The sequence below is a fragment of the Gopherus flavomarginatus genome, chromosome 6 (genome assembly GCF_025201925.1).
Source record: "Gopherus flavomarginatus isolate rGopFla2 chromosome 6, rGopFla2.mat.asm, whole genome shotgun sequence".
In the NCBI taxonomy this organism is placed as follows: Eukaryota; Metazoa; Chordata; order Testudines; family Testudinidae; genus Gopherus; species Gopherus flavomarginatus.
The window spans coordinates 71,969,143-71,995,336 of NC_066622.1; the positions used below are offsets into that span (position 1 = coordinate 71,969,143).

The following is a 26,194-nucleotide window of genomic DNA, read 5'->3' on the forward strand; positions in this document are numbered from 1 at the left end:
TGGACTAGGAGAGCAGCAAGGAAGCAGTTGCACATTAACTCCCAAAGCTCTTGCCGACAGCTGACTTGGTAGCTCAGGGTGGGTGACTGCACTGTGCTGTGAGGTGTCGATTGCTACTTCATAGAAAAGACGATTAGCTTAAAAATGCCACACGTAGACATGAGTTGTGACATTGCTTCTTTGATCCAAATGCTCTCTGATGTGAACCTTTCCAAGTTCCCGCCCTGTTAAGTTGAATCTAATCTGGTCTCTCAAGAGTTGAGTTTTTCAGCCATGCCCAGATGCTATAAATTACTCTTTCCTTGGTATTTTCCCAAAGGGCCACTCTTTCACTCATTTTCTTTTGCACATGCCAGACACAAAGCTTGAGTCCTTTCCACTTGATATTTGAGTAACATCCTGTTTTGCACTCGTGCTCTGTGACCGCTCCACATGAAGAGGGCTGATGTTATCCAGATGGTGCAGCTCAGATGCATAAATATACAGTATCACATCCCAAATATTTACAGCAGCAAAAAAGCATTGACAGGCCTCTCCAGGCCAGTTGGAACTGACCCAGCCCAAGGACCAGATCATTGGTACTCTCTGCAGAAAGGCAGAGAGAGGGTGAAACAGCATAAATCATGGAGTGCAAGGGAATGAAATTGAAGAGGCACCATCAGTCCAGATAGTCTTTCATGCAAGCCGCAGCTGTTGGAGCCAGGACTATGTGGGACAGCTGCCATGTTGGCCAACCCTGGGAATTGACCTGGGCACCTCCAAAGGGAAACACATGAGTCTCTACAGCTTAAGCTCAGTACCAATGTGGACACAAGAACAAATGGATATAAACTGGCTATCAGGAAGTTTAGATTTGAAATCAGATTAAGGTTTCTAACCATCGGAGGAGTGAAGTTCTGGAACAGCCTTCCAAGGGGAGTATGGCGGGCAAAAGACATATCTGTCTTCAAAACTAAGCTTGATAAGTTTATGGCGGGGATGGTATAACGGGGGAGCCTAATTTTGGCAATAAATTGGTTTTTGACTATTAGCGATAAATATGCCCAATCAGGGCGGCTCCAGGCACCAGCGCAGCAAGCGCGTGCCTGGGGCAGCAAGTTGGGGGCGGGGAGGGCAGCGTGCTGGTTGTCGTGAGGGCAGCAGTCAGGGAGCCTTCGGTGGCGTTTCTGTGGGAGGGCCGCTGGTCCTGCGGCTTCAGCGGCAATTCGGCGGTAAGTATGCTGAATGCACGGGACCGGAAGACTACCCACAGAATTGCTACTGAATCCGCGGGACCAGCGGACCTCCCACAGAAATGCTGCCAAAGGCTGCCTGACTGCCACGCTTGGGGTGGCAAAAAACATAGAGCCGCCCCTGTGCCCAGTGGCTTGTGATGGGATGTTAGATGGGGTGGGATCTGAGTTACAACAGAGAATTCTTTCCTGGGTGTCTGGCTGGTAAGTCTTGCCTATATGCTCAGAGTTTAGTTGATCGCCATATTTGGGATTGGGAAGGAATTTTCCTCCAGGGCAGACTGGCAGAGGCCCTGGGGGTTTTTTGCCTTCTTGCAGTGTGGGGCACAGGTCACTTGCCGGAAGATTCTCTGCATCTTGAAGTCTTTAAACCGTGATTTGAGACTTCAATGGCTCAGACACAGGTTTGATACAGGAGTGGGTGGGTGGGTGAGATTCTGTGGCCTGTGTTGTGCAGGACATCAGACTAGATGATCATAATGGTCCCTTCTGACCTTAAAGTCTATGATTCTATGAGCTAAAGAGCTAGTACATGTAGTGGCGGGCTGTAACAGACTTACATCCTCTGTCAGTAGGTTGCTGTGGAAAGACGTGTAGAACCCACTGGCCAGTGGCTTATACATGTGCCCTACAGAATAACTATGGGAATTCCTACAGGGCAATGTTGCCAGATGCAGCACAAACTCCTGCTGGGTAGCTTCTGCCCCCTCCTATGGGGCACAGAGGGTTGGGAGGGAGCAGCGCACAGCTCTTTGGCATAGAGCCATGGGCATCATGATACTCCGTGTGGCTGTTGTGCTGCAGGGAATGAGCCCTCCGAAGCCACAAGCTTTCCCCGGGATTCTCTACAGATCTTTAGGATGGTGAGGCTAACGGGCCCCGTGCCCTACCCTTGAAGAGGCTGCTTAAAAGCCTCCTTTTCTCCAGGTGCACCTTTTTTCTCTGGTGGGGAGGGGGAAGGTGGAGTCAGCTCACTGCATTCTTATGAGTCTTCAGCCCTTTAGCAGCCATGAGCCACATGGGACTTTGCAGGAAGGAATGTGTCTGGCTGCCCCAATCTCCTGAGCTCCACCTCTGCAGGCCCTGGGACAGTGGAGCTCTTTCTCGGGATTTCCCCCTGTTTAGCAGATGGGGTGAGCACACATGGGGCAGAGGAGGTTTTAGTCATAGATCCCAAGGCCAGATGGGACCATTGTGATCATCTAGTCTGACCTTGTGTACAGCTCAGGCCATAGAATGCCTACAAAATAATTCCTAGAGCAGAGCTTTTAGAAACACATCCGGTCTTGGTTTAAAAATTGCCAGGGAGAGAGAATCCACCACAACCCTTGATAAGTTGTACCCTTGTTTAATTATCCTCACTGTCAAAAATGTACCCCTTATTTCCAGTCAGAATTTGTCTAGCTTCAACTTCCAGTTATTGGATCATGTTAGATCTTTCTCTGCTAGATAGAAGAGCCCATTATTAAATATTTGTTCCCCATGCAGGGACTTACAGACTGTGATCAAGTCACCCCTTCACCTTCTCTTTGTTAAGCTAAATAAAATCAAGGAGCTCAGTCTCTCACTGTAAGGCACATTTTCTAATCCTTTCATCATTCTCGTGGCTCTTCTCTGAACCCTCACCAATTTATCAACATCATTCTTGGATTGTGGGCATCAGAACCAGACACAGGATCTCAGCAGTGGTCACACCAGTGCCAAATATATAGGTAAAATAACCTCTTTACTCTGATTCAAGATTCCCCTGTTTATGCATCCTGGGATCACATTAGCCGTTTTGGCCACAGCATCACACAGGGAGCACATGTTCAGCTGATTATTAACCAGAACCCCCAAAACTTTTGGTTTTGGTGATTGATAGTACAAATCCCATTGACTGTGAGAAGTCCCAGGGGATCCTTATTGCCTAGGTGGCACACAGGCACTTGGGCTCAATATTCAAACCTGAGTGACTAAAGCGAGGTGCTGAAATCCATATTTGGGCACTGTAGTGAGACAGAGTGGCCGCCCTCTCAGTAGGAGAGTGAGGGACCACAACACTCCCCCTGGTGGGTGGAGCTAAATCTGCCCCGCCCTCTCTCGCTGGAAGTCCTGAGGCTGGACAGGAAGTAGAAGAGGAATGCCCGGAGCTCAACTGGGGCTGGAGCACCGGAGGGAGCCGACAGCTCTTCCAGGGAGCTGGGATCTCAACAGGATCCCAAAGTAGGCTCTGAGTGGAGCTGCGCCTTGCAGCCAGAGGAGACTGATAAGTGCCCCGAGGAGCTGCAGGACAACCGCTAGATGAATGCCCTGAGGAGCTGTGGCAACTGCCGGCAGCCAAATACCCCAAGGAGACAGACGACCTTTGGACTGCAGAGCCCTACACTCACACTATGGTAGGAAGTAGCCCAGGGGAACCAGACTCTGGTCTGGTTCTGCTTCCGGAGTGTGAGTCAGCATGTTGCAGTGGGATTCCCGGCTGACCCAGTGGTGGAACACTCTGCCCTGGTTCGGGCCATGGGTTGAGACGTGGTGGAGTTGGGTGGGCCCGCATCCCCCTGCCCCCTGACACTTCACCCCAGGGGTGGCAGCCTCCCCACCTGAGGCCCAAGAGGCCTGCATTCGTCTGCCATGCACCCAAGCCAGGATACCAGATCCCAGACTGCTTTGTCTGCTGTGTCTGCTCTGCCCCTTCCTGAAAGACCCAGAGCTCACAGACTGTGCTCTGCCCTGCCCAGGGAGACAGTGCTCCCTTACAGGCTGTTAATTACTGTTGGCCCCAGCCAGAAGGCACTGCGCTATAGACTGTTTGTGCTCTGCCCCACCCAGGGGGTGGGAGTGTCTCCTCCAAACTATGACTTGCAATCTGCCTGTAGTGAGGCAGAGTGGCCTCCCCCAATGTTCTACACAAAGGCCCATGGCCAGGTGGAGAAGGTTTCCAAGACTTCTGCAGTCCTGTCCTTCTGGAGATCCCAAGAGCTAGGGAGGATGGACCTTTCACCCTCATCAGTGTTTGAGCAATGAAACAGTTTACAATTCAGGAGCAGAGATAATGCTATAGCTTTGAATCGAAAAGCCTGAGCTAAAGGCTTTAGCAGTCTCATCAACCAGTATCTGTGACCCAACCACTAGAGGGGATCAATGTGCAACACTAACTGTGGGTGGCTTACAATAACACTGCACCTTGGTTGAAATTTTCCAAACCACTTGGTGCTGGGTTAACTGGCAAAACTCCCGTTGGCTTCATTAAGAGCAGAGTTTGGCCAACCCAAGGTGCTTTTGACAATCCCACACTTTATACCCAGTGGAAAATCCTGCCAGAAAGTCATATTTTCCCTTGGAAGAAAGGAGTTTTAAAAATTGCTTATGCAGACACTTGTGACAAGTTAGCGCTTCTGCAAAGATGCAGCTGGATCTGCAAGTTGAATTAGTTTTTGGAAATGAACGCAAAATGCAATTGCTGGCCAATGTGAGCTTTGAAATGTCAAGGGTTCAATTGAGTTTCCACTTGAAGGGATCAATAAATATGGCATTGGAATGTCAAATGCTGTCCTTAGAGTTAGAAATATGAATCGAGCTTTCCACGGTAGGATGTCTGCTTGTCCAGGGGAGAAGGGCCGCTTCTCTTACATAGTGTTCCCCCACTTCAAGATAACGCATGGACCCATTCTTTATTCACCAGGAAAGTAACTGCTAGCAGAAAACCCCACAGAGTCATTGCACACATGGACTTTGGCTCTAAGCAGGAGGCTTGTCCATCCTTAGTTCAAACAGGTTTTAGCCCCTCAGTGTAATAGCTCATCCCTAGTATATTGCTACCAAAGTCATCAAAGTTACACCAGAGATGGATTTGGCCCACTGAGTCCCATTTTGATCACCTCCTCTTAAGAAGATATCATGGGGATTAAAAAGGTCCCAAGAAGGAGAAGAAAAATGGTTATAGTTCTACAGGGACTTTCATTAGAGAGGGGTACATCAAAAATGACAGTGCAAAAATGTCATCTGCTAAGGGGTTTTGTATCTGTTCAGTGCTTAGCCCAGCTCCATCCAGGGCCAGTGCAACCATTTAGGCAGAGTAGGCAGTTGCCTAGGGTGCCAAGATTTGGGGACGCCAAAAAGCAGCGCCCCCCAATTTTTTTTAAGTGGTTGAGCGGCCGCTGCTGCTGGAATGTAGAGGCAGTCTGAGCTGCCGACGGCAGCGGCAGCGGGCAGCCCAGGGTGTCCCCTAGGTCAGCGTGCTGCTGCGGCAGCCAGCAGCCCAGAGTGTCCCCTGGCCCAGGCAAGCCCCTGGGCAGCCAGCTGCCGCGGCGGCGCACTGACCCAGGGGACCTGGATCAGCGAGCCGCCGCAGCATCCGGCAGCCCAGGGTGTCTCCTGGGTCAGCGTGCCACTGTGGCAGCCTGCAGCCCAGGGGTTCCCTTGGGTCAGCGTGCTGCCGCCGGCAGCCCAGGGGTTCCCTTGGGTCAACGCGTCGCTGCCGGCAGCCCAGGGGTTCCCCTGGGTCAGTGCGCTGCCCCCAGCAGCCCCGGGGTTCCACTGCGCAGTCGCTGCTTCACTTCTCCCGCCTCCCAGGCTTGCGGCGCCAATCAGCTGTTTGGCGCCGCAAGCCTGGGAGGAGAATTAGAGCAGGACAGCGTGCTTGGGGAGGACGCAGAGCAGAGGTGAGCTGGGGTGGGGAAGTACAGCAGGGCTCCTCGGGCCAGGGGGTGGGAAGCGGCCGCGGGGTGTGGGGAGCTGCCACGGGGGTGGGGGGCACACTTCACGGTGGGGGGGGCGGGGTGCTGCTGCAGGGCTGAGGAGGCGCAAGGTGGAAGTTTCGCCTAGGGCGCAAAACTTCCTTGCACTGGCCCTGGCTCCGTCGAAAGGTCTGACAAGGTTTCACAAACTGTTTCTGTTTATATGTGAAGCTAGGATGATTTTTGGTCCTGGTGTGAAAGCCGCCATAACTCAACAGGTTTGAATGCATTGTGCTTTGAGTTTGAACCTCAGTGTGAATGCAAACTTCAGGGAGTGCAAAAGAAATGTTCTCGTGAACCCCTCAAATTTCCAAATGCTAATTTCACCACAATTCCTACGACGTGTCTCTGAGAAGATACTGCAAAAACTAGGGTTATCTAGTGTGGAAAGGAGATGAGTAATGGGAAAGGATGAAAGGTTTCAAGATGACAGAGGGACCCGTGAAAATGGATCAGTCCATTTTTCTATGTATATTTGCTCAATTTCATATCACACCTACGGAGATCATTAATATCTTGAGAGTTCACAGCTGAGTCTGACACGTCCTGGGAAAAAAATAACCTTTCCAAAAACACCTGGCACTGTCTTTGACTCCTACTCAAACAGGGGGAGCTCATGTCTGGTCATTCATATGGTCAAACTCCCCAAATCACTATAGCTATATACCTATATCTATAATGTACAACATACCTTTCACTCAGGGAATGAACCAAACTCATCCCTGGTATAACCCCAACTGGAAAAATAATCATGCAAACATACCAGCTTAGACAGAAAATTGCCTGCCTCCCCTTTACTGGGTTAATAATGGTAATGTGGGGGGGAAAGACCTGAATGGATTTTATTCAATCATTAAAAAAATCACATACCCAAGGCATATGGATGAGTACAATGTTGTATGTAATGGATGAATTTTGTTCCCACGCCTGCAAGAGACTGCGGCTATAAAATGACTAGTTTAAAAACGTCACTCCAAAGTTGCTATCAGATATTGGAAAGTGCTTCACCAAGCACGGGTTTGTAAAGCAGCAGCTAAAATCGTGTCTCTGTATTTCACAAGCTTATATTTCTGAGCCAGTAATTGGATTGTCTGTAATTCACTAACACCCGTAACCCGTAATTATGCTCTGGTGCTAGCTCCGAGGCCCTACGATTCATGTTCTCCCTGCAGTGAGTCTGGAGTTGCTATGGTTGATTGTAGTGCCAGGAACATTTTCCTGGAAGCTAAACGTCAAAGGGACGTTTGTTTAGGAAAACATAAGCTCTAATGCTTTTAACCTGCTCTATGTAGGCATGTGCTCTCAGTGCCTTGTTAAGAGGATGACAGTGATGTGAAATATTTAACTACATTCATTATACTTAAAAGTACTGTGAATGCTTATTATGGGGCACCACACTGAAGGAAAAGTTTGATTTATAGGGAAATATATGCACAAAGAAATACGACTAAATCATACCTTTCGCAGATATCTTCACTGGTTTCCTGTCCTCCCTAGCCTTCAAAAACACCTCCGAGGTTTTTGGAGTTGTCCTTTCGGAAGAAACGTTTGCAGGGGCTAGTCGCGTTGATGAATTAAGCATTAGACTCTGATTTCTTCAGGGCAGGGCCTGTCCATAGTGTTGTGTACTACAGAGCTACTGAGAGCACTGTCAGCACTTAGCACAGAATAATAATTAAGGCTCAGCTTTTCAATGCTGCAAAAGGAATTTGGGCATCTAGTTAAAATTAATAAGAATTGGGAATCCAAAACACCCAGGTGGCTTTGAAAAAAATTCTGCGCAAAAGTAGGAGCTTTATAAGCATGTATCAGAAAAGGGAGCCTGCGTCAGCTTTTGGGAATGTTCTGCCCTTACTTACCAAAAGCCAAAGTGATGTCCTCAGCCCTGTCTCAGGCCACGTCCAGACTAGGGTATTAAAATTGATTTTAGATACGCAACTTCAGCTACGTGAATAACGTAGCTGAAGTCGAATTTCTAAAATCGAGGTACTCACCCGTCCAGACGGCGCGGCATCGATGTCTGCGGCTCTCCGCGTCGATTCCGGAACTCCGTTCAGGTTGATGGAGTTCCGGAATCGATGTAAGCGCGCTCGGGGATCGATACATCGCGTCCAGACTAGACGCGATATATCGATCCCTGAGCAATCGATTTTAACCCGCCGATGCCACGGGTTAGTCTGGACGTGGGCTTTGTCTTTTACAGCCCTGGACCTCTCCTTCTTCTCAAATGGCTGTGACATTATCAGAAAAGTCCAGGAAAAGCTATGGAAACCAGATTCTGAAGAATTAAGACCCTTGATGAGGAAACAGCTAGTGTGCGTCACATTTCAAAGCATTCGACTACCGTAGCTGAGGGCGTCATTTGTAAGAAATAATCTATCTGATCAATTTGGAGGCATGGAGAAGTTATGTAATTAGCCCACGGTCACACAAGTCAGTGGCTGAGCAAGGAATATTCCTAGTCCTGTGTTTTAACCCCCAATCATTCCTCTCTTTAAAAACCGATGTCTAGATGTTCATGTCAGTGCTTGATTAAGGATTGCAGGCTTTGGGTCTGATCCAAAGTTCATTAAACCCATGGGGAGTCTTTGACTTCCATGGATCAGGCCCTAAGTTTGCTAAAGATCAGCAGGGCCGGTGCAAGGATGTTTCGCGCCCTAGGCGAAACTTCCACCTTGCGCCCTCCCCCCCGCACTCCCGCCCTCAGCCCCCCGACTCCTGCGGCAGCTCCCCCCTTCCTCCCTGAGGCGTCCCCCTCCTATGGCAGCTGCCCCCCCGCCCTGAGGTGCCCTCCTTGTGGCAGCTCCCCACCCCCCACCCTCAGGCACCCCCCCCCCCCGCCCCAGCTCATCCCTGCTCCGTCTCCACCCCGAGCACGCCGTCGCTGTTTCACTTCTCCCATCTCCCAGGCTTGTGACACCTAGCTGATTGGCGCCTCAAGCCTGGGAGGTGGGAGAAGTGAAGCAGCCACGGTGTGCTCGGAGAGGAGGTGGGGCAGGGGTGAGCTGGGGCGGGGAGTTCCCCTGCATGCTGCCCCCAACCCTTACTTGCTGCAGGCGGCCCTCCACGCACTCCCCTGCCCCAGCTCCCTCTGCCTAAATGCCGGCGGCGACCGGGGCGGCCGAAGATCCGGCTGCCGTTGTCTCCACCGATGAAAATGCGGCCGCCGAAATCCTAGCGCCCTAGGCTACCACCTAGGTCGCCTAAATGGTTGCACCGGCCCTGAAGATCAGCAATGTGACAGATACCAAAGATGTTTTATTGAGACTCTGTTTTGAAGCTGGAACTCTGTGCTCCTCCGAGGGCTTGGGCAAGGAAAGCCAGTCTCTGGGTGACAGCCAAAGGTCTGGCCAAACAACACGGATGAAGAAGTGTAAAACCATGGAAGAATTAGCTTACCAGCTCATAAGACCAAACACTTCTGGATAAATGCAAACAAGGCTGCCACTGGCTACAACAGAAGTTCCCCAGGCACATGGAGGGCAGAATTTAGCCCATGGCATTCGGGCCTTTTTTATTCTCTGAGCTTCTAGCATCCCATAAATATACATCCCTCCTTGCATTTCAGCATCTCTACTTCCTTTGATCTGTGCACATCTCCTGCTATCACTAACGGGAAAGGACCGCAAAGGGAAGATATAAGCATCAAGGGGACCATACAGTTTTTATTCCGGATAAAAGAAGAGTGATATGACACGAGAAAAGTTTTTTAAAGAGCTTTTTGCAGGGCTGTGGGTTTGAGTGCAATATTATGGGTTTTTTGTTTTTTTTTAATTTTCAGTTGAAATTATGTCCATATTTTACGCAGGTTCCCATATTCATTTCTTTAATTCTTTTGTAAAATTCAGCTGCAACCAATTCTAGCACATTAACAACAAAAGAAATTCTCTAGCTTATTATAAACATCCTTCCAGAAACCTAAAGCACATGTCCTCTGGAAACAATTTTGCTGCTATTTAGGTTATTATAAAACTTCTCCCACAACACTAGAATTATTTGGTAACGTGGCTCTGAGGCCTACCTTGATGGCTTAGGATTTCCAGAGCACTCTGTTTCCATCAAAGTTGTGGTACCTTATCTCAGGTCTGGGGTGGAGGGAGAGGCTGCAAGAGAAGCTCACAACGAAACAGCTTTGTCTAAGCAAGTCTATCTTTCCAGTGACTATCACCAAGTGACCACACAGCACCTGTGAACACAGATCTAGCGCAGAAGGCAGTTGTGCAATAAGACATTACTACAATGTCATTTAGCCTAGCATAGGTAGCTGTGCCCTTGGGAGAATGCCAATAGGAAATATGCAGTAAGTGGTGCAAACAGCCCTCCGTCCCTGGTACACCTCCTCCTTAGGTGTGCCCTCAGATAAAGAGTGAACTGACATGTGATTGAGGGTCGCACAGTGCTGGGCTTCTTAGGAAGTTCTTATGTCCAAATCCCTTGGGGGAGACAGCCTGCTCTGATGGTCAGTGAGAAAACAGGCGTCAGGACCTGTGGGACCTACTTCCAGCTCAGATGGAAAACTGCCTGTGAGACCTCTGACAAGCCAGTTAAAATTTATGTGGTCCAGCTTATCCATCGGGAATCATAATAAGGACTGTTCTCCCTGAGGTGCAATGAGTGGTCACATGTAAAGCTCTTTGATGACAGAACATGCCACATTATGCCCGGTCGTGTGGAAGGGGAGAGGAGTGTGGCTGCCGTGGCGTGGTCCCTCTTCAAGTTGACTTCATAGAAGTTCCTCTGTGGGGTTCTACCTACATGGATTTGGAGGTGGTGGGGGCAGAAAGGGGCAAGTATTTGTTGGAATTTCTCCATGCTTCCACACAAAACACAAGCTATAGACCAAGTTTGTGGTAACGTGCGCATCTTCCTTCTTTTCCCCTTGGAGCCTCCGTCAGCAAACACCCTGGGGAAGCTGTGGGTTGGGGTCTGGCAGCTCAGGGGAGGGGCTGGTTGAGGGGTCCGTGCATAGCAGAGACCAGGGGCTTCCCTTTTGTGTCTGGTGAATCCTTGGAGATCTGTGTGAATCCAGAGTGAAGCCATAGGTTGGGGGATGGCATGTGTGTGTGGGGGTGGGGGGATAGGGAGTGGGGAGGGGATTCCCACAGGGAGCATTACAATAGTGCTGAGTTTTATTAAACTCTGAAAGGAGAAAAATGAATATTTCCCTTCTCCCTTTCCCCTGTGCCTATGTAACTCCACTGATTTCAGGGGAGTCACTCTTGATTTCCACTGAGCTGAGAATTAGACCTGAATTTTTCCTCTCACCCTCATAGCAATAACTCCACTGACTAACACCAGATTAACCAAAAGTAAATTTGATCCTTAACATTCAGACCTCTTTGAGTGATTTTTTTTAATCCAAAATCCATGTGGTGAGCTTTTCTTGGGCGTATGTTTTATTCCATTTTTAACAGGTTAGATCAAATTGCTATGGCCTACTTAGTGCTGTTCACTAATTTGGAATCTTGATTTTTGGGCCCGCACCATCAGTATCTCAACTGAGGCACCTGAAATTTCAGGCAGTTTTGAAAATTTGCACCTTAAATGTTTTGATGGAAATCTGAACATAACGGCTACACATTTCTCGGTAATTTTTATGAACTGGCATAAGGAAATTGCTACAAAAGTGTAACAGAAATTCCTTGCACATTCATGCTTGTTAATCCATTTAGGCTGCATTATTAATCTGATTATGGAGAGATGTAATAACTGTTATTGATTATGGAACCTAGGCTTTCATTCCCATGCTGTTTATAGCTTTAACTAGAGCCAACCAGAGGATGACAATGTCTAGTGACAGCAACATTTGCTTTTAAATTTGATTTGGTTCTGCACTGGAATGAAACCAAAATGTTTTTGTGAAAACAAACTTGCATCAAAATGTCTGTTTTTGGATCACAACTGGAGCTTTGCAGGTCTGGAAGGCCCATGTATGTGGAAGACCCAGTCCAAGTCCCTGTACTGCCTCATTCACAGCTGAGTTTTTCATCCCAGAACACTACGAATCAGGAAGAACAGGGAATTCTTTCCTCTCACTAAAACACTTTGTCCAACCAGTTCCGACCCGATGTACTTTTACCCCCAGCTTTGCATAATGTCTTCTTTGTGTGCTCACACCATGAGCGGGACAAGATTGTCTCATTGATAAGAGACATGGCATATATTAAGTCAGATTTTTTCCACCAATCAGCTTTGCTGTATGAGGAGGATTACTATACCCAGAAATGCCTATTAGAGTGTCTCTATATAAGAGGCTGTGACAAGTATAATCCATTTTGTGCAGGTTTTGACTCTGCTGGGATATTAGGCCAGACCCTCATCTGGTACAGATTGGGTCATTACACTGAAGTCCACAATTTATGCCATTCGGGGATCTGGTCACACACCTTTACTGCAGGCATTGGGTGCAAATTTTGCCCGGGAACTTATATACTAAGTCTAATGGCACCATGCAAATACCTTTCTGGAAAATTTCCCACTGTTGTTAACACTACAGTAGTTCTAGTATGCCTACACTTTCACATTGTTTTCGTTGGGTGAATTGAATTATGTTCTTTAAAAAACAAGCCCGGACCAGCAGATGAACTGTACTCCTCATGCTCTAGTGGGTCCCCAGGTGTACTCTGGTGTGAAAGAAAAGACAGCCAGGGATGGAGACAGCTTCCAGCTTAAAGCCTGACAGCAAGGCACTAGCCCAGAGTCTGCTGACTGCATGGAACGAGAGACTTCACTCACTTTGGAAAACCGAAGCAGATCACTTTCTTTGAAAAGCCTTTTTTTGCTGTTCACCTCCAAAACAGACAGAGAGACTGAACCTCAGCAGGGGCCATGTGTGATGTAGCCAGCTGGAGAGTGAAAAAATATTTGCGGCCAGATTCACCAGCAGCATTCCAGAGAGACAAAGCAACTGGAATCAAATGCGCTTAAAGTTTAGCATGTGCTTAAGTACAGTGCTGAACCGAGGGCTAAATCTGGCTGTTCATGTGATCTTTAAATAGGAGGTCTGAAGAAGGAAACATCTTAGCAACAGCAGCGGCTCTCAGGCACAATAAATACGGATAATAGAATTAATATTTGGTTATTTCTATCACATAGTCTATAGGGTAGCGGCAGTCTCATGATTTTGAGTGTTTTACTCTGTGACCTCAATGTTCTAAGCACAAAGTGTTTGGATGGTGTAATACCCTGCATTTATATAACTCCTTTCATGCACTTTGCAAACTTCACATCTCCCACCAGTGAAACCTGCCCCCTCCGGGGAGGAACGCGACAGCCTTTCCAGGAACTCTCGCCTGGCAGGATGTTAATGAAACCAGTTGGAATTAGGCCAGGACATTACAGTTATCCCCCATTCATGCATGAAGGGCATGACCTCCTGAGGTCCCTTCCAACCCTGATATTCTATGATTCTATGGAACACTGAACAACCACTGACAAACAGGTATCCAGTTTCAGTTCTCTCATCTGAAAGCAAAGTCATTAAACAGAAGCTTTGGGGACACAGTGCCGCTTATGCCCTGCTGGGGTATTGATTCATTAGCAACAGTGAAAAATGTCAGTCTGCTTGGGTTTCTGGAGGTTCGGTCCATCAATGGCTATTAGCCAAGATGGTCAGGGATGCAACCCCCAGGCTCTGGGTGTCTCTACACCTCTGTTTGCCAGAAGCTGGGAGTGGACGACAGGGGATGGATCACTTGATGATCACCTGTTCTGTTCATTCCCTGTGAAGCATCTGGCATTGGCCACTGTCAGAAGACAGGATACTAAGCTAGATGGACCAATGGTCTGACCCAGTCTGGCCATTCTTATGTTCTTGATCATTTGAACCTGCAGACTAACCATGAGACCAGAACCCTATTGTGCTAGGTGCTGTAGGAACATGGGACAAAGACAGTCTCTGCCCTCAAGAGCTGACAATCTAAGTATAAGACAAGAGACAACTGATGGCTACAGACAGACTGCCAGGAATACAAGGAAACAATGAGACAACATTAGTCAGGATGCCAGGCAGAGGCATCAGTGCAGCAGTATCTGGAAGTTAGTTTGACTCATTCACCAACTGTCTTGGAAGTTTTGTTTTCTCTCACCCTAGCTTTACAGATGGGTAACTTAGTGAAGTTACCTTTGTTACTCCTGTTTTCCCCAGTTTGGAGAAGAATCAGGCCCCTATATTTGGTATTAGAAAACACTCAAACCAACGTTGCCATCTATCAAGTTTCGTGCTATCTGGTATTTTTCTCAAAGCCCCAGCTCTTGGAGGCATGTGAGACTCAATCTCAGCTTTCATTTTTTTTTAAATTATATTTCTAGCCCTTATGATTGCAGAGAAAAGCTTGACAAGACCCAAGTGTCAGCTAAAGGCTCACACACCAGAAGGCAAAGGTGAAATATCCAAAGTGTATGACTTTAAAATGATCTCTTGATTTGTAAGCAAATCTCACAACTTTCTGAACACTGGATGTTAGCAATACTGCCAAAATTATATTGAGAGAAAAGAATAAGGGGGAAATAAAGTTGTATAAAAAGACTACTCACCAGGAGAATTTTTCTTTGAGGTTTCAACAGCTTAGGTTTCTGAAAAGTATTGGCTATTGGAGCTATAAAAATAAATATCAAGAGATTACTTCACTTAATACAATTTGGGATTACTTTTAGCATGTGCATCAGCAGTTATGCACCTGGATTAATAGCAGGTTAGCAACAGCAGCAAAAACCCCACATGTAAGTCTTGAAGTGTGAAGCACATTTGTTATTAAAACCTGTAACATAGAAAGAGCACAATTTTCAAAGCATGGTCCTTGTTTGTGTTCGGAGAGATGTGCTGGGCATCTCTGCATGCTATGACTCACACGTGCTCATGATACCCAGGCAAACTGCACCCCTTGCATGGCACAGGCAATGGTGCTCAGAAAGTCACATGCGGGGGTCTGCGTGCATGGCATTGGAGGTTATGTTGAAACCCCCTTTGAAAATTAGGCCCTGAGGACTGGACTTTCACTCACTCAGTCTCTACAACCCAGGCACGATTTTGTAAGGAGTTCAGCATTCTGGGTGCATTTTCTTTTGAAAATCTGCCCATTAAATGTCATAATGGGAGCTGAGGGGAGGTGAGCAGATTTGAAAATTTGGCCCCTACCAGGGTGCTGAGGACTTGACAGTCTGGCCCTGGATGTATAAACAGGTCTAAATAGCATGATGTGCCCTAGCAGATCTCAGATAACAAATCCCCGCTCTCCACTGCCTTGCCAGCGAGGATTACAAGGCTCAGAGCCTCTAAGGCATTTAAGCGCCTATCAATGGGAGTTAGGCACCTAAATACATTTCAGGATGTGGGCCAAAGTCCTTCACAAACACTGGTTACACGTCACAGCACCTGTGGGACACATTCGAGGTATGTAGGGCCCCTGTTTGTCATGTGGCAAATCAGAGGCACGGAGACGTGAATTAATTTGGCCTAGCTCATGCAGTGAGTGGTAGAGTCCAAGATAGAACTGGCTTCCAACTCCTTGCCCTCCCTTCTCAACCACACCCCTTGGCAGAAATACAGCTCTGTGGGCTGCCTCATACCTTTCGCTGGAATAGCTGGGGGTTGCTCAGCCTTCTCTTTCTTTTTCTTTACTTTTTTGGGTTGTAGCGGGGACAGACTTGTCACACTAGTGACCGTCTCCCCCGAACTGGAAAGCAAAGAGAAGGGAAAGGGGATGGTTATGGCAAGAATGAAATCCATGCACTGACGTGTTCCAACCAATTGTTTTCAATGACTTGGATTCTGACTTCAAAATGTTTTTAAAATCTGTAACAACGCTTTGCAACTTCTGTCCCACTCCACCAGGCCTGACTCCTTGTCCAATACACAGGCTCTATGGTTGATAGACTTATAGCTTCATCTGCTCTGGCTAACACAGGAAGTGCATGGTGTCCACATGGCCAGATTTCGACACAGGTTCATTTCAATGGCAATTGTACCTTAGCTATGATACTTACATGACCCAAGAACTACAGTATCTGCACATGTTACAATTTGTAACATACACACACACAAACCAGGAGATAGGAAACTGTTTTTTTTTCTCTTGGGGACCACAGGCCCACAGACACTAGGGCCCAGTGATTTCAATGGGAGTTAGGCAGTTGGAAGATCTGAGAATTGTAGGATCTGGGCCTAAGTGGCTTGTCCAAGCCAGATAGCACGTTTGTGGCAACAGGAGGTCTTGACACCACGTCTCTGATTAACACCCTAACCAGTGGACCACCTACCCTGTGAACTTTTGGAACCGAGAGAAGAATTTGGTTCAGGATCTGGAGACGCATGAGTCTGCAGTCACAGAAGGCATCAGAATGACTATAGCCCTGACAGGTAAAGTCATGAATTTCGATGCTTACTCTTAAGCCATTAACTAGCATCATTATGGGCCTAGCCCTGTATGGTGCTGAGAGCCTCCCAGGATACATGGAATCATCTCTACTTCAACAGGACTTGTGGGTGCTCAACATGACTCATGAGCGGACCCCAGTTTTCAGTTGATCAAAAAGTGCCTTAAAAAAAGAGCAGACATGCTTAACATTGGCTCCTAGTCTGTAACAGAAGCATCTAGAATTCTGCTAATGAGCACTAGTTGATTTGGGGGAATATGATAGATATGGCATGTCATAAACACTCCTGCAGAAAGAGGACCTCTGCAGTTGGACCACTACATTTCAGTAGCCTATAAGTCCCACAGAGTTCTCTTAGCTTTGCCAGTGTGATTATCAATTCTCAAGGCCAGGATTAGAGCAGTCCTTCCTGGTTTGAATATGCATGAAAGTATTCAGGCATGAAAGCTAATTGGGCCAGAGACTGTTTGTTCCGTTTGTACAGCACCTAGCACAATGGGATCATGGGCCATAACTGGAGCTCACAGCCACCACAATAATAATTAATAACAGCACTACAATCTATTCATCCTAATGCTTTTACAATGAAGCTTGATGAAGAGGCAGTCACGTTGTCTAATCTTGAGTAACAGAAATCAGGCCAGATTCTCATTTTAAACAGCTGTAAAGCTGGGGTAAAGCCATTGCCATCAGTGGAAGTACTTTGGATTTACACATGCATCCCTCAGAATAGAATCCGGTTCATTGTTTTTGATGGATGCCAGAGTTGGAATATTTAGCCCAGAGTGTAGGTTTCTTTTAAAAAAGGGGTTTTGTAAAAGGAAATGTTCAATGTTTTTTGTGATTTTAAAAATTAATTTCAGTTATGCAAACTAAGTTTGAGGGCAGAAGGAATTTCAAAGTTCCCCTGCGCTGTTGTGAATCTAAACACCACCAGCAATTTGTTACCGCAGGAAAACCACAAAGGGAAACTGACCAAACAAAAAAATAACAGTAACAGGAAATGCAACTGAACAGCCTATATTGACCAATCGAGAAAAATGAAAAAAAAAAAAAAAAAAAGGAAAGATCAAACTGTAATGAAAAGGGGATTTGATTGTTTTAAAAGTCTTCTGCATTGAAAGGGTTGTTAGAGCGTAAATACGGTTTACAAATATGATTATCCTGATGTTGGCCAGTTAAGCGCCGCAATCGGAAAGGGCTTAATGTCAATTCAGTGCATTCATTATTATTCCTGCTTTACCACTTTAAAGAGAAATCACTGAGAAACTTATCTGTGGCTTGCCCTTTAATTATAAATGCAGGGATTGGGCAGGGTTAACTAGCATCAGAAGATACTGTAATTGCACTTGCAGTCTTAGAAGCTAGTTCCTCAAACTAAACAAGGAGATTCATAAAGGTTCCTTGGCTCAGAAACACTGTGTCTTTGTCTTGCTTCTCTTGTCCAGAGTTAAAAGGAAAGATTCTTTTTTAATCTTGGGATTCCCCCCACGGCTGCCCTCCATCTCCTGGTTTGTACTTCAGGTCACATTAAGCTTTCCTCATAGGATCTAACGGGCTTTTAGAGAGCAAAAGAAAGCAAGGAATTTGGAAAAAATAGGCATGCAAGTTGTTTTAAGATTAGAGCACTGGGGGAGAGGGTGATTTGTGGGTCTGTTATTGATGTTGAACATCAATGCACTGTGTTTCTGGATTTCAGACTCTTGTGAAACCAACATGCTGAGTTTTAGGGTTTTACTATCCACACTAATGTCAAGGAAGCACCACTTCTCCTGTGTTTGCTTTGGTCAAGTACTCTCCCTCCTCCAGACTGCTGCAGGATAATAGAGATTGGATCAAGCTGTGAAATCTGCATGTGGATTTGAAGCAGAAGCTATACTTTCTCAATGGGAGTGAGATGGAGGGATTCCCAAGGGGAAGACTGGCTGTGGCTCAGAAAAGAAGGCTTGCCTAGAGTTTAGGGTGTTACTGTGGGACTCAGGAGATCTAAGTTCAATTCCCCACCCTGTCACAGACTTCTTGGGTGACCTTGGGCAAGTTTGAGTTCAGATTCTAAAAGATATTCCAGATCCTAAATCCCATTGATCAGATGGAAATTAGGAGTCTAAACACCTTTTCTGAGGATCTGGGCCTTAATCTCTTTGTGCTACACTTCCCCATCTGTACAAGGGGGCTCATAGCACTGTCCAGGGCCAGTTTTATGCCAATTTACCCGATTCCCTGGAATCGGGGCCCTGAGCCCGTACTTAAGGGAGCCCCGCTCTGGGGGGTTTCGGCAGCATTTCGGTGGTGGGGGGTCCACTCCGGGGGTTTTCGGCAGCATTTCGGTGGCAGGGGTCCTTCGGTGCTGCAGAAAACCTGGGATGGATGCCCCGCCACCGAGTATTCTAATCGGGCCCTGCGGGTCATAAAGCCAGCCGTGGCACTGTCCTACCCTGCAGATATACACATTAAAAACTCTGAGGCTAGGTGCTCAGATACAACAATAATCAGGGCCATAGAAGTCCCTCTGACAGCCCTATCTGTGCAACAGGGACCTGGTTTTTGGTTCAAATCTGAATTGTCCCAAAGGCTGGGTGGAGAGTTGGATCTATCTCTAACCAGGATCTCAGCTATGCACAATGAAATAGTTAGGGTTTGCAAGAGTCTCGTGTAAACTGGTTCAGGGGTTTGGGTTGATGGATTCTCACACCCCTAGATTCGTGCGCAAGTGTCAAGCTGAATTGAGGCACTTTATTAGCAAGTATTTTTCAATCAGTCTCTCCTGGATGGATTGGCTAGATTCTATGGGACTCATGATCATGTTCCAGGAGAGAAATTATCTTGATTATAGGGTAGAAAATAAAAATTACTTGTATGTTATATGTTAACTAAGGCCCAGATGTGGCTAACATTTAAACACCGGAGTCAATGGGAATAGTCACATGCTTAAAGCTGGGTATATGCATAAGTGTTTGCCAGATCAGGGCCTCACACTAAAAATGCTGCTGCTTGCTGATTTTAATCCTGTTTCCTCCTGCACTTTTGTTTTGCTGTGATTCCATTCCCCCCGCCTTCCCTCCAGTTATATGTGTTTGTTATTTGATTTTTATTATCTCTGCTTGTCACGGAGTGTGGGGGAGTCCAGGCCCTGCAACCCTCACTTCCTGCGATTCACCGTGACTCTCAGCCAGCCAGTAAAAGAGAAGGTTTATTAGACGACAGGAACACAGTCCCAAGTAGGGCTTGTAGGTACAACCAGGACCCCTCAGTTAGGTCCCTCTTGGGTGGCAAGGATCTTAGACCCCAGACTTGGGGTTCCTTGCCGCTTCCCAGCCAGCCCAAAACCGAAACTAAAAACCTCTTCTGCAGGCTCTCTTCCTTTGTCCAGCTTCCCGGGGAAAGGTGTTGACTCTCCCCACCTGGCTCAGGTTACAGGCTCAGGTCCTGTCCCTCACCTAAAGTCATCCCCTGCATTCCCATCCCCCATGCAGACAGTCCCTACTGCATCACACTGCTACACCAGGCACTGGTGGGATGGCAGACTCCATGACTTACCAAGGCTTTGTATCTAACTACCATACTCTTATTTTTGTCTCTCCGAACTCGTGGGCTTTTTCAACTGGTTTAATTTTCTCCTTTCCTTGTGTTCTCCACTGATCTATTTTCATTTTTTCCCCTTCCTGCTTCATCTGAGCTGCTAGTTTCAAAACAGAAACAAGCAGCAATCATCAGTGAAGGGAAAGATGGAACTGCTGAGCTATCTCTTCTGAATCCATGCTGCAGTTGCAGTGACTGGGAGGGTCACAGAACGGAGGTCATTCAAAGAGTAACATCAAAGCCTTGGGCTGCATTGACTCTTCTTGAACTATCAATTGCTTTATTGTGAATTCACTTAGGGCTCAGTGTAGGGTAGGTTGCTATGCATGAATGCAATAATTATCCCATTAGAGGGGATTGAACATTACACTGGCAGGATCTGGGATATGCTATACTTAGTCCAGGACCAGAGCCAAAAAGCACTACTAGACTGAGGGACTAGTGATAGATTTGATGTCCAATATGGTTCAGACTACAAGGGCTAGAAACAAATGCTTTATGTCACTGGAAAGCTGCAAACCTCTGCTTTCTTTGCACTAATATGAAGCATCCACTTCTGGGCCTGGCTGGTCATATGACATATTGTCATTTTTTGTTTTTACTTTACTTCCAGTATTATTTATATCTCAGGAAACTCAAGAGTTGGGAATCGGCGATTAATACGATCTGAAAACTAGAATTCTGCCCTCACAGCTGTGCAAAGTAATTAACCACCACAGCAGCTTACCAAGGGACCTGGTGGATTCTCTCCAGTCTTAGGAGTCTTTAAATAAAGATGGGATATCCTTCTCAGAGAGCTGCTTTAGCTCAACCACAATTTATTAAGCTGTAGGCATGAATCATTAATAAAAATCGCTGGCCTGTGCTATGCCGGAGCTCAGACTAGATGATCAGAAAAGGTTCCATCTTAGTCTGACAGAGCCAGATTTGTAAAGGCATTTAGGTGCCTAATTCCCATTGAAATTAATGGGAGTTAGGTGCCAAAAACTTTAAAATCTGACCTTAAGTGACTTAGAAGCCACTGAGTCTTAGGTTCCTAAGTCACTTATGGACTTTGAATCCTCACCCCCCTCCCCAATCTGTGACCCTACAAAGCTGCAAAATCAGGAGTAACTCCACTGAAGCTAATGGAATATCACCACTATAACTCCCATCTGAGGTTGCAAGTAGGTCTCAGGGTGGGATTTTCAGAAACTTAGGGGCACAAATCAGTGGGACTTGTGCTCCTAAATAACTCCTGAAAAATCCCACCCTGTGTCTAATGCTAAAAGTCACAGTTGCTGTAGAGGGTAAAAGTAAACCGGAATAGGAATGTTGTGATTGCAAGGGCTGCTCCCTGGTTAGGAACCCTGTGGTGGGAACAACAGCACAAATATTTACAGGAGCAGTAAAGTTATCTGCGCACAAGTCCTGTCCCTGCTCCGCCAAGGGGAGGATTTGTAAGTTCCCAGCTCTTCTTTTTTAAATTCAGTGCTGACTGTTACATGTTGTTAAACTGTTAACAAACCAACTGCTGCACACAAACGCATCGTTTGGTGCCACAGAGACCATACAGATTTTTCCAGCTTTCACTCCAGCAAGGTTGATGGTTCAAATCCCAGCAAGGACCAATGGTCTGGTCACACCGGCATGCATTTCTTCCTTTCCCTCTCCCTTCTGATGTCTAGCATGGAACTGTGCACATGCCAAGACGCCCTTCTGCTGGAATAGCTCAGAGTCTTTATGCACAGGGGATTGAGTGCTTTCTTAAGGGGGAGGAAATATATGGTAGTGTTTTCCCCTAGTGTACAGGAAAGGAATACCATGGCTAGCTGCAGGGGCGGCTCCAGGCCCCAGCACGCCAAGCACATGCTTGGGACGGCATGCAGCAGGGGGCGCTCTGCCAGTTGCTGGGAGGGCAGCAGGCAGGCAGGCCGCCTTCGGCGGCATGCCTGCGGAGGGTCTGCTGATCCCGCTGCTCCGGGGGACCTCCTGCAGGCGTCCCATGCTTGGGGCGGCGAAATGTCTAGAGCAGCCCCTGGCTAGCTGGTGGCACTAACATCTGGTGGCACGCCGGCTGACCATCAGCAATGAGAGCAATGACAGCTGGCATAAGCTTATATTGCTCTCTGATTGGGAGACCCAGCCCCTGAGAATTTGTTTTGGAGGTCCATGCCTGTGGCCCAAGGCATGGGTGCGTACTTGCGGCAGACAGAAACAGGAATATCAGGATGCAGTCTCTATTCCATCTCCTAGAGGACATCCTCCTGCAGTCGACAGTTGAGGGATCGTGTTCACCCCCAGCATAGCCACACTGGCTTTACCCAGCTTCAATCAGGGGCTCACCCCTTCCAATCTACAATCTCCTCCATTGTTTCCTTGTCTGAGTCAGTGACTCACAAATAAACAATGTTCCAAAGGAGGCAGTGACCTCGTCCATTATCATTAGCCAATCAAAACACATTTCAGTGAGTTCAGCTATAAACATTCTCTCCCACTTCAATAAGCATTCCGCTCATTGTCATGTCATCCCATGACCTTTCCAGGCGACTTGCAGACCCCTGCAGAGTTCTTTTAATCTAAGCATGTCCAGTTTCTACCATTCTGTCTGTCTCCATGATTAACTGACTTATAACCATACCAGACTATGATGGGCTTTTCTAAGCTGTCCATGGTAACACTACAGGCCTTTGGCCTATATGTCTTTGATTGCCGCTGGGCTAAGTTTCTGCTTTCAGTAAAGTCTAATTTGCTCAATGGGATCTTGCTGAAGGAGTCAAAGGCAGGAGGCAACTATGTTTGTATTCCTTTGCCGTGCATTCTGTGCTAGAGATGAGAACAGCTGATCTTTGAGATGTGCGAACTCCAGAGCTGGATTTCATCCAATATTTGTCTGAGGATGGAAGTAGACACATCATCATCATCATCTTCACCACCATTATTTATTATTTATACAGTGCACAACAGAATGCTGGGTGCTTTACACACATCCCATGCAAAAGACATTGGGTATGATTTTCAAAAGCACCTAAGAGATTTAGGAGCCTAAGTCCCACTGACTTTCGCTTAGGCACTTTCTGAAATTTTACGTATCTTCTTTGGCTCCCCTAGTGAAAATAAAAGAAGATTGGTACAACACCTTATAATAAACGGAAGTGCATTCTCATACCTGTTCTGGGGACTTTTCACCAGATAATGCTTCACTGTTAAAGAAAAAAAACAACAGCAATAAATAAATAAATGTGGCTTCACATATCCAGGATTTATGCTCTACAAAGAGACACAGCAGTTAGGTCCTAGCATAGCCACTCCTAGAACTGTATAGATGCCAACTTTTTACCACCGGAAAGCTGCTAGCTATAACCATGCATCATGCTGCAAATCACAACATATTCTAACTTGAAGGAGATTGCTACCTTCTTTCCTAGTAGCCTTACAAACAAAGCTAGGAAGCTGCTGCAGAAGTGCAGGGCCATTTAAATTCCAGTGGTCAGCTTAGCCAAGGGAGAGCAGGCTAAGGACAGCCACTAAAGGCTGAGCATTGGACTTAAAAGTTTTTGATTGTCTTGTGGTGCTTCAGTTCTGCATTCTGTCCCCAAACTTCATTTTTAAAAATGCATCTTTCTGAAAGCCTGAAATAAAAAATAAACCGTTCGCCCACAGGAGCTGATGTAGTTCTTAACATACAGCTAGGTCATGGTTTTAGACCAGGGGTCGGCAACCTTTCAGAAGTGGTGTGCCGAATCTTCATTTATTCACTGTAATTTAAGGTTTTGCGTGCCAGTAATACATTTTAACGTTTTTAGAAGGTCCCTTTCTATAAGTCTATAATATATAACTAAACTATTGTTGTATGTAAAGTAAATAAGGCTTTTAAAATGTTTAAAAAGCTTCATTTAAAATTAAATTAAAATGAAGAGCTCCCTGGACTGGTGGCCAGGACCTGGGCAGCGTGAGTGCCACTGAAAATCAGCTTGTGTGCCGCCTTCGGCACCCGTGCCATAGGTTGCCTACCCCTGCTTTAGACACAGAAGCATTGCCAGATGAGATCAGCACCGAAGTCCAGTATCCTGTCCCTGTCAGTGCTCAGCACCAGCTGCAGAGGCTGGTGTAAGAACCCTGTAGTAGCAGATGTGGGATGATTTGCCACCCGGAAAGGTATCATCAGACTGGCTTTGGCCCTGACGCATGAGGCATTATGTCGCTTACAAAACAATTCTTTTAGCATTAACTATTCTAACTCTGGGTGTCCTTGTGATCCGATCCCTCTTTCAGTCCTGAGCCAGTGGTGCGCCCCTACCTTCCAGAAGGAACTGAGGAGATATTGCCTCATAGACACCCTTTGTGGAGCAAGCTCTGCTGGCTGGCATGTGGGAGTCTGACTTTCTCACTTGCAGGGGGAAAGGTTGGGCATACAGCCCCAATTCTCCTCCCCATGCCCTGAGCCAGGATATCTGGTCTTATGTGGCATATTCCCCCTGGATCCCCTGAATGGCTGCAAAAGACTGGGGCCCAGCCTAGCTCACATCTCTGATCAGGGTGTGTGGGCATATCTTTGTTTATTTTAGGCCCCACAATGCTTCACCCATTTGGGGGGGGGGGGGGAAATGGTTACCTGTCCTGAAGGACTGCATTTTAGCATTAAAAAGAAAGCTGATGATTCAAGGGATTGGTCATGCTAAACTACAGTTAGGTTCCCAAGTCTAATCTAGGTTAGGTCTGTGGTCATCAAAAGTTGTTACTGCTTAGCAGCTGTTTGGTGGCTGATATGATATATGTAGACCTGGTTGGAAAACAGAATTTTTCCCCACACAAAATGTTTGACTTTTCAGCAAAATATCAAAAACTGAAATATTTCAGCCAATACTCAAAATATTGTGGTTCAAAATGGCTCCACAGTGCCTCATGGGAGTTGTACTTTGAGTGTTTTATGCCTTCATTCTCCTGTATGGGCCAGGCTCTTTGACTGACTACATCTTCCATGAGGCATTACTTTCCTGTCTTTTGGTGAGGGGATGGGTGCCTCATAGGAGTCCCTGGCTATGCTGCCTCATGGGAGATGTAGTCTGGTATGATAACCCAGCCAACTGAGAAAAATGAGAGCATAAGGCATCAAAACTACAACTACAAGGAAGACATTCTGGCAGCATTTTGAATTAAATATTTCAGTTTTTGGCCAAAATATTTTGGGTTTTGGTTGAAAACCAAGAATGTTATGGCTATCAGGTATTCAGATTTTTGATGAAATGTTGAAATTTTTTGAGGAAAGCAGTCACTCAAAAAACAGTTTTGAGGAAAAATTTTTTACCAGCTCTAGATGAGAGTTTAGTGGCCTAGAGGAGATCATTCAGCCCTTCATATCGGGGAGCTAACTGGAGAAGTCTAGACCGTTGTGACTTGTCCTGTGAATAGAGAGTGGACTTCAGTCTCTACCAAAGACACACAGGGCTTTTGAACTGCACAAGTTGCTACTCTGCATGATGGGACACAACTCCACTGAATTCAGTGAGTTAAACCTGTGATGAATTAGCTCCAGTCTTACTCGTTTTCACATTAGTGCCCTGAGACTAACCACAACTCTGGTCAAGTTTTTCCACACTAACACCACAGACAAGAGCTCCTACTGTTTCATCTTCTGTACATCATTATACGAGTTGCTCACTGTCACAAGGTGAACTGGACCTTTAAGGGACTTGAGTTCAGCCTCACCTTTGGCTATTTAGCCACCTGCCAGGTGATAGACTTGGGCTTGGGTCAGGTGATCATGACTTGGTAGCCTGGGTGTGAGGCTCATATAAGAAGCAGCATGGGGGGTCAGCAGAGTCCTGAGTGATGACAGGAGCAAGGAAGGGCTCTCCAAAGTTAGGTATAAAAGGCCTGCAAGAAGCTAGTAGGTAATCAGCTAAGGGGCTGGGGGAAAGACAGAGAATCTGGCACGGGCTGGACCACCCATGGTGAGCTTAGGAGATAGACTGACTGACCAGGAAAGGGTTACAGGAAAAGCTGTGAGACAGGCCAAGGTAGGCAGTAATTCATGGAGGTGAAGAAAGGAGCCAGAGCACTTGGATCTTCTTTGTTGCTATTGGGTCCTTGGACTAGGACCCACAGTAGAGGAAGGGAGGGCCTGGGACTCCCTACAAGATCCCAGAGGAAGGAGGTGTGACAATCCTGAGATGTGGGGTGGCAGGACTATTGAGCCTGAAGCCCAGCTGAAGACCCAGTATGATATTACTGCATGACTGTTTTGTTGGCCTTTCTGTTTGTTCTCAGCTGGAAGATGAGCTGGGCTGCATGATTTGGCTGGAAGGGCCT

The 26,194-nt window shown here is 46.7% G+C and overlaps 1 protein-coding gene across 1 annotated transcript in view; it reads right to left on the minus strand.

Moving 5' to 3' along the window:
* The window catches only part of VSTM4 (V-set and transmembrane domain containing 4), a 62,280-nt gene that overhangs the window by 10,731 nt on the left and 25,355 nt on the right, over positions 1-26,194 (minus strand). Inside the window, exons 5-7 of the mRNA XM_050960277.1 lie at positions 23,052-23,085; positions 15,518-15,624; positions 14,486-14,547 (exon numbers count right to left, since the gene is read on the minus strand). Of these exons, the coding sequence (XP_050816234.1) occupies positions 14,486-14,547; positions 15,518-15,624; positions 23,052-23,085 (203 nt within the window). The remainder of the gene's footprint in view (positions 1-14,485; positions 14,548-15,517; positions 15,625-23,051; positions 23,086-26,194) is intronic.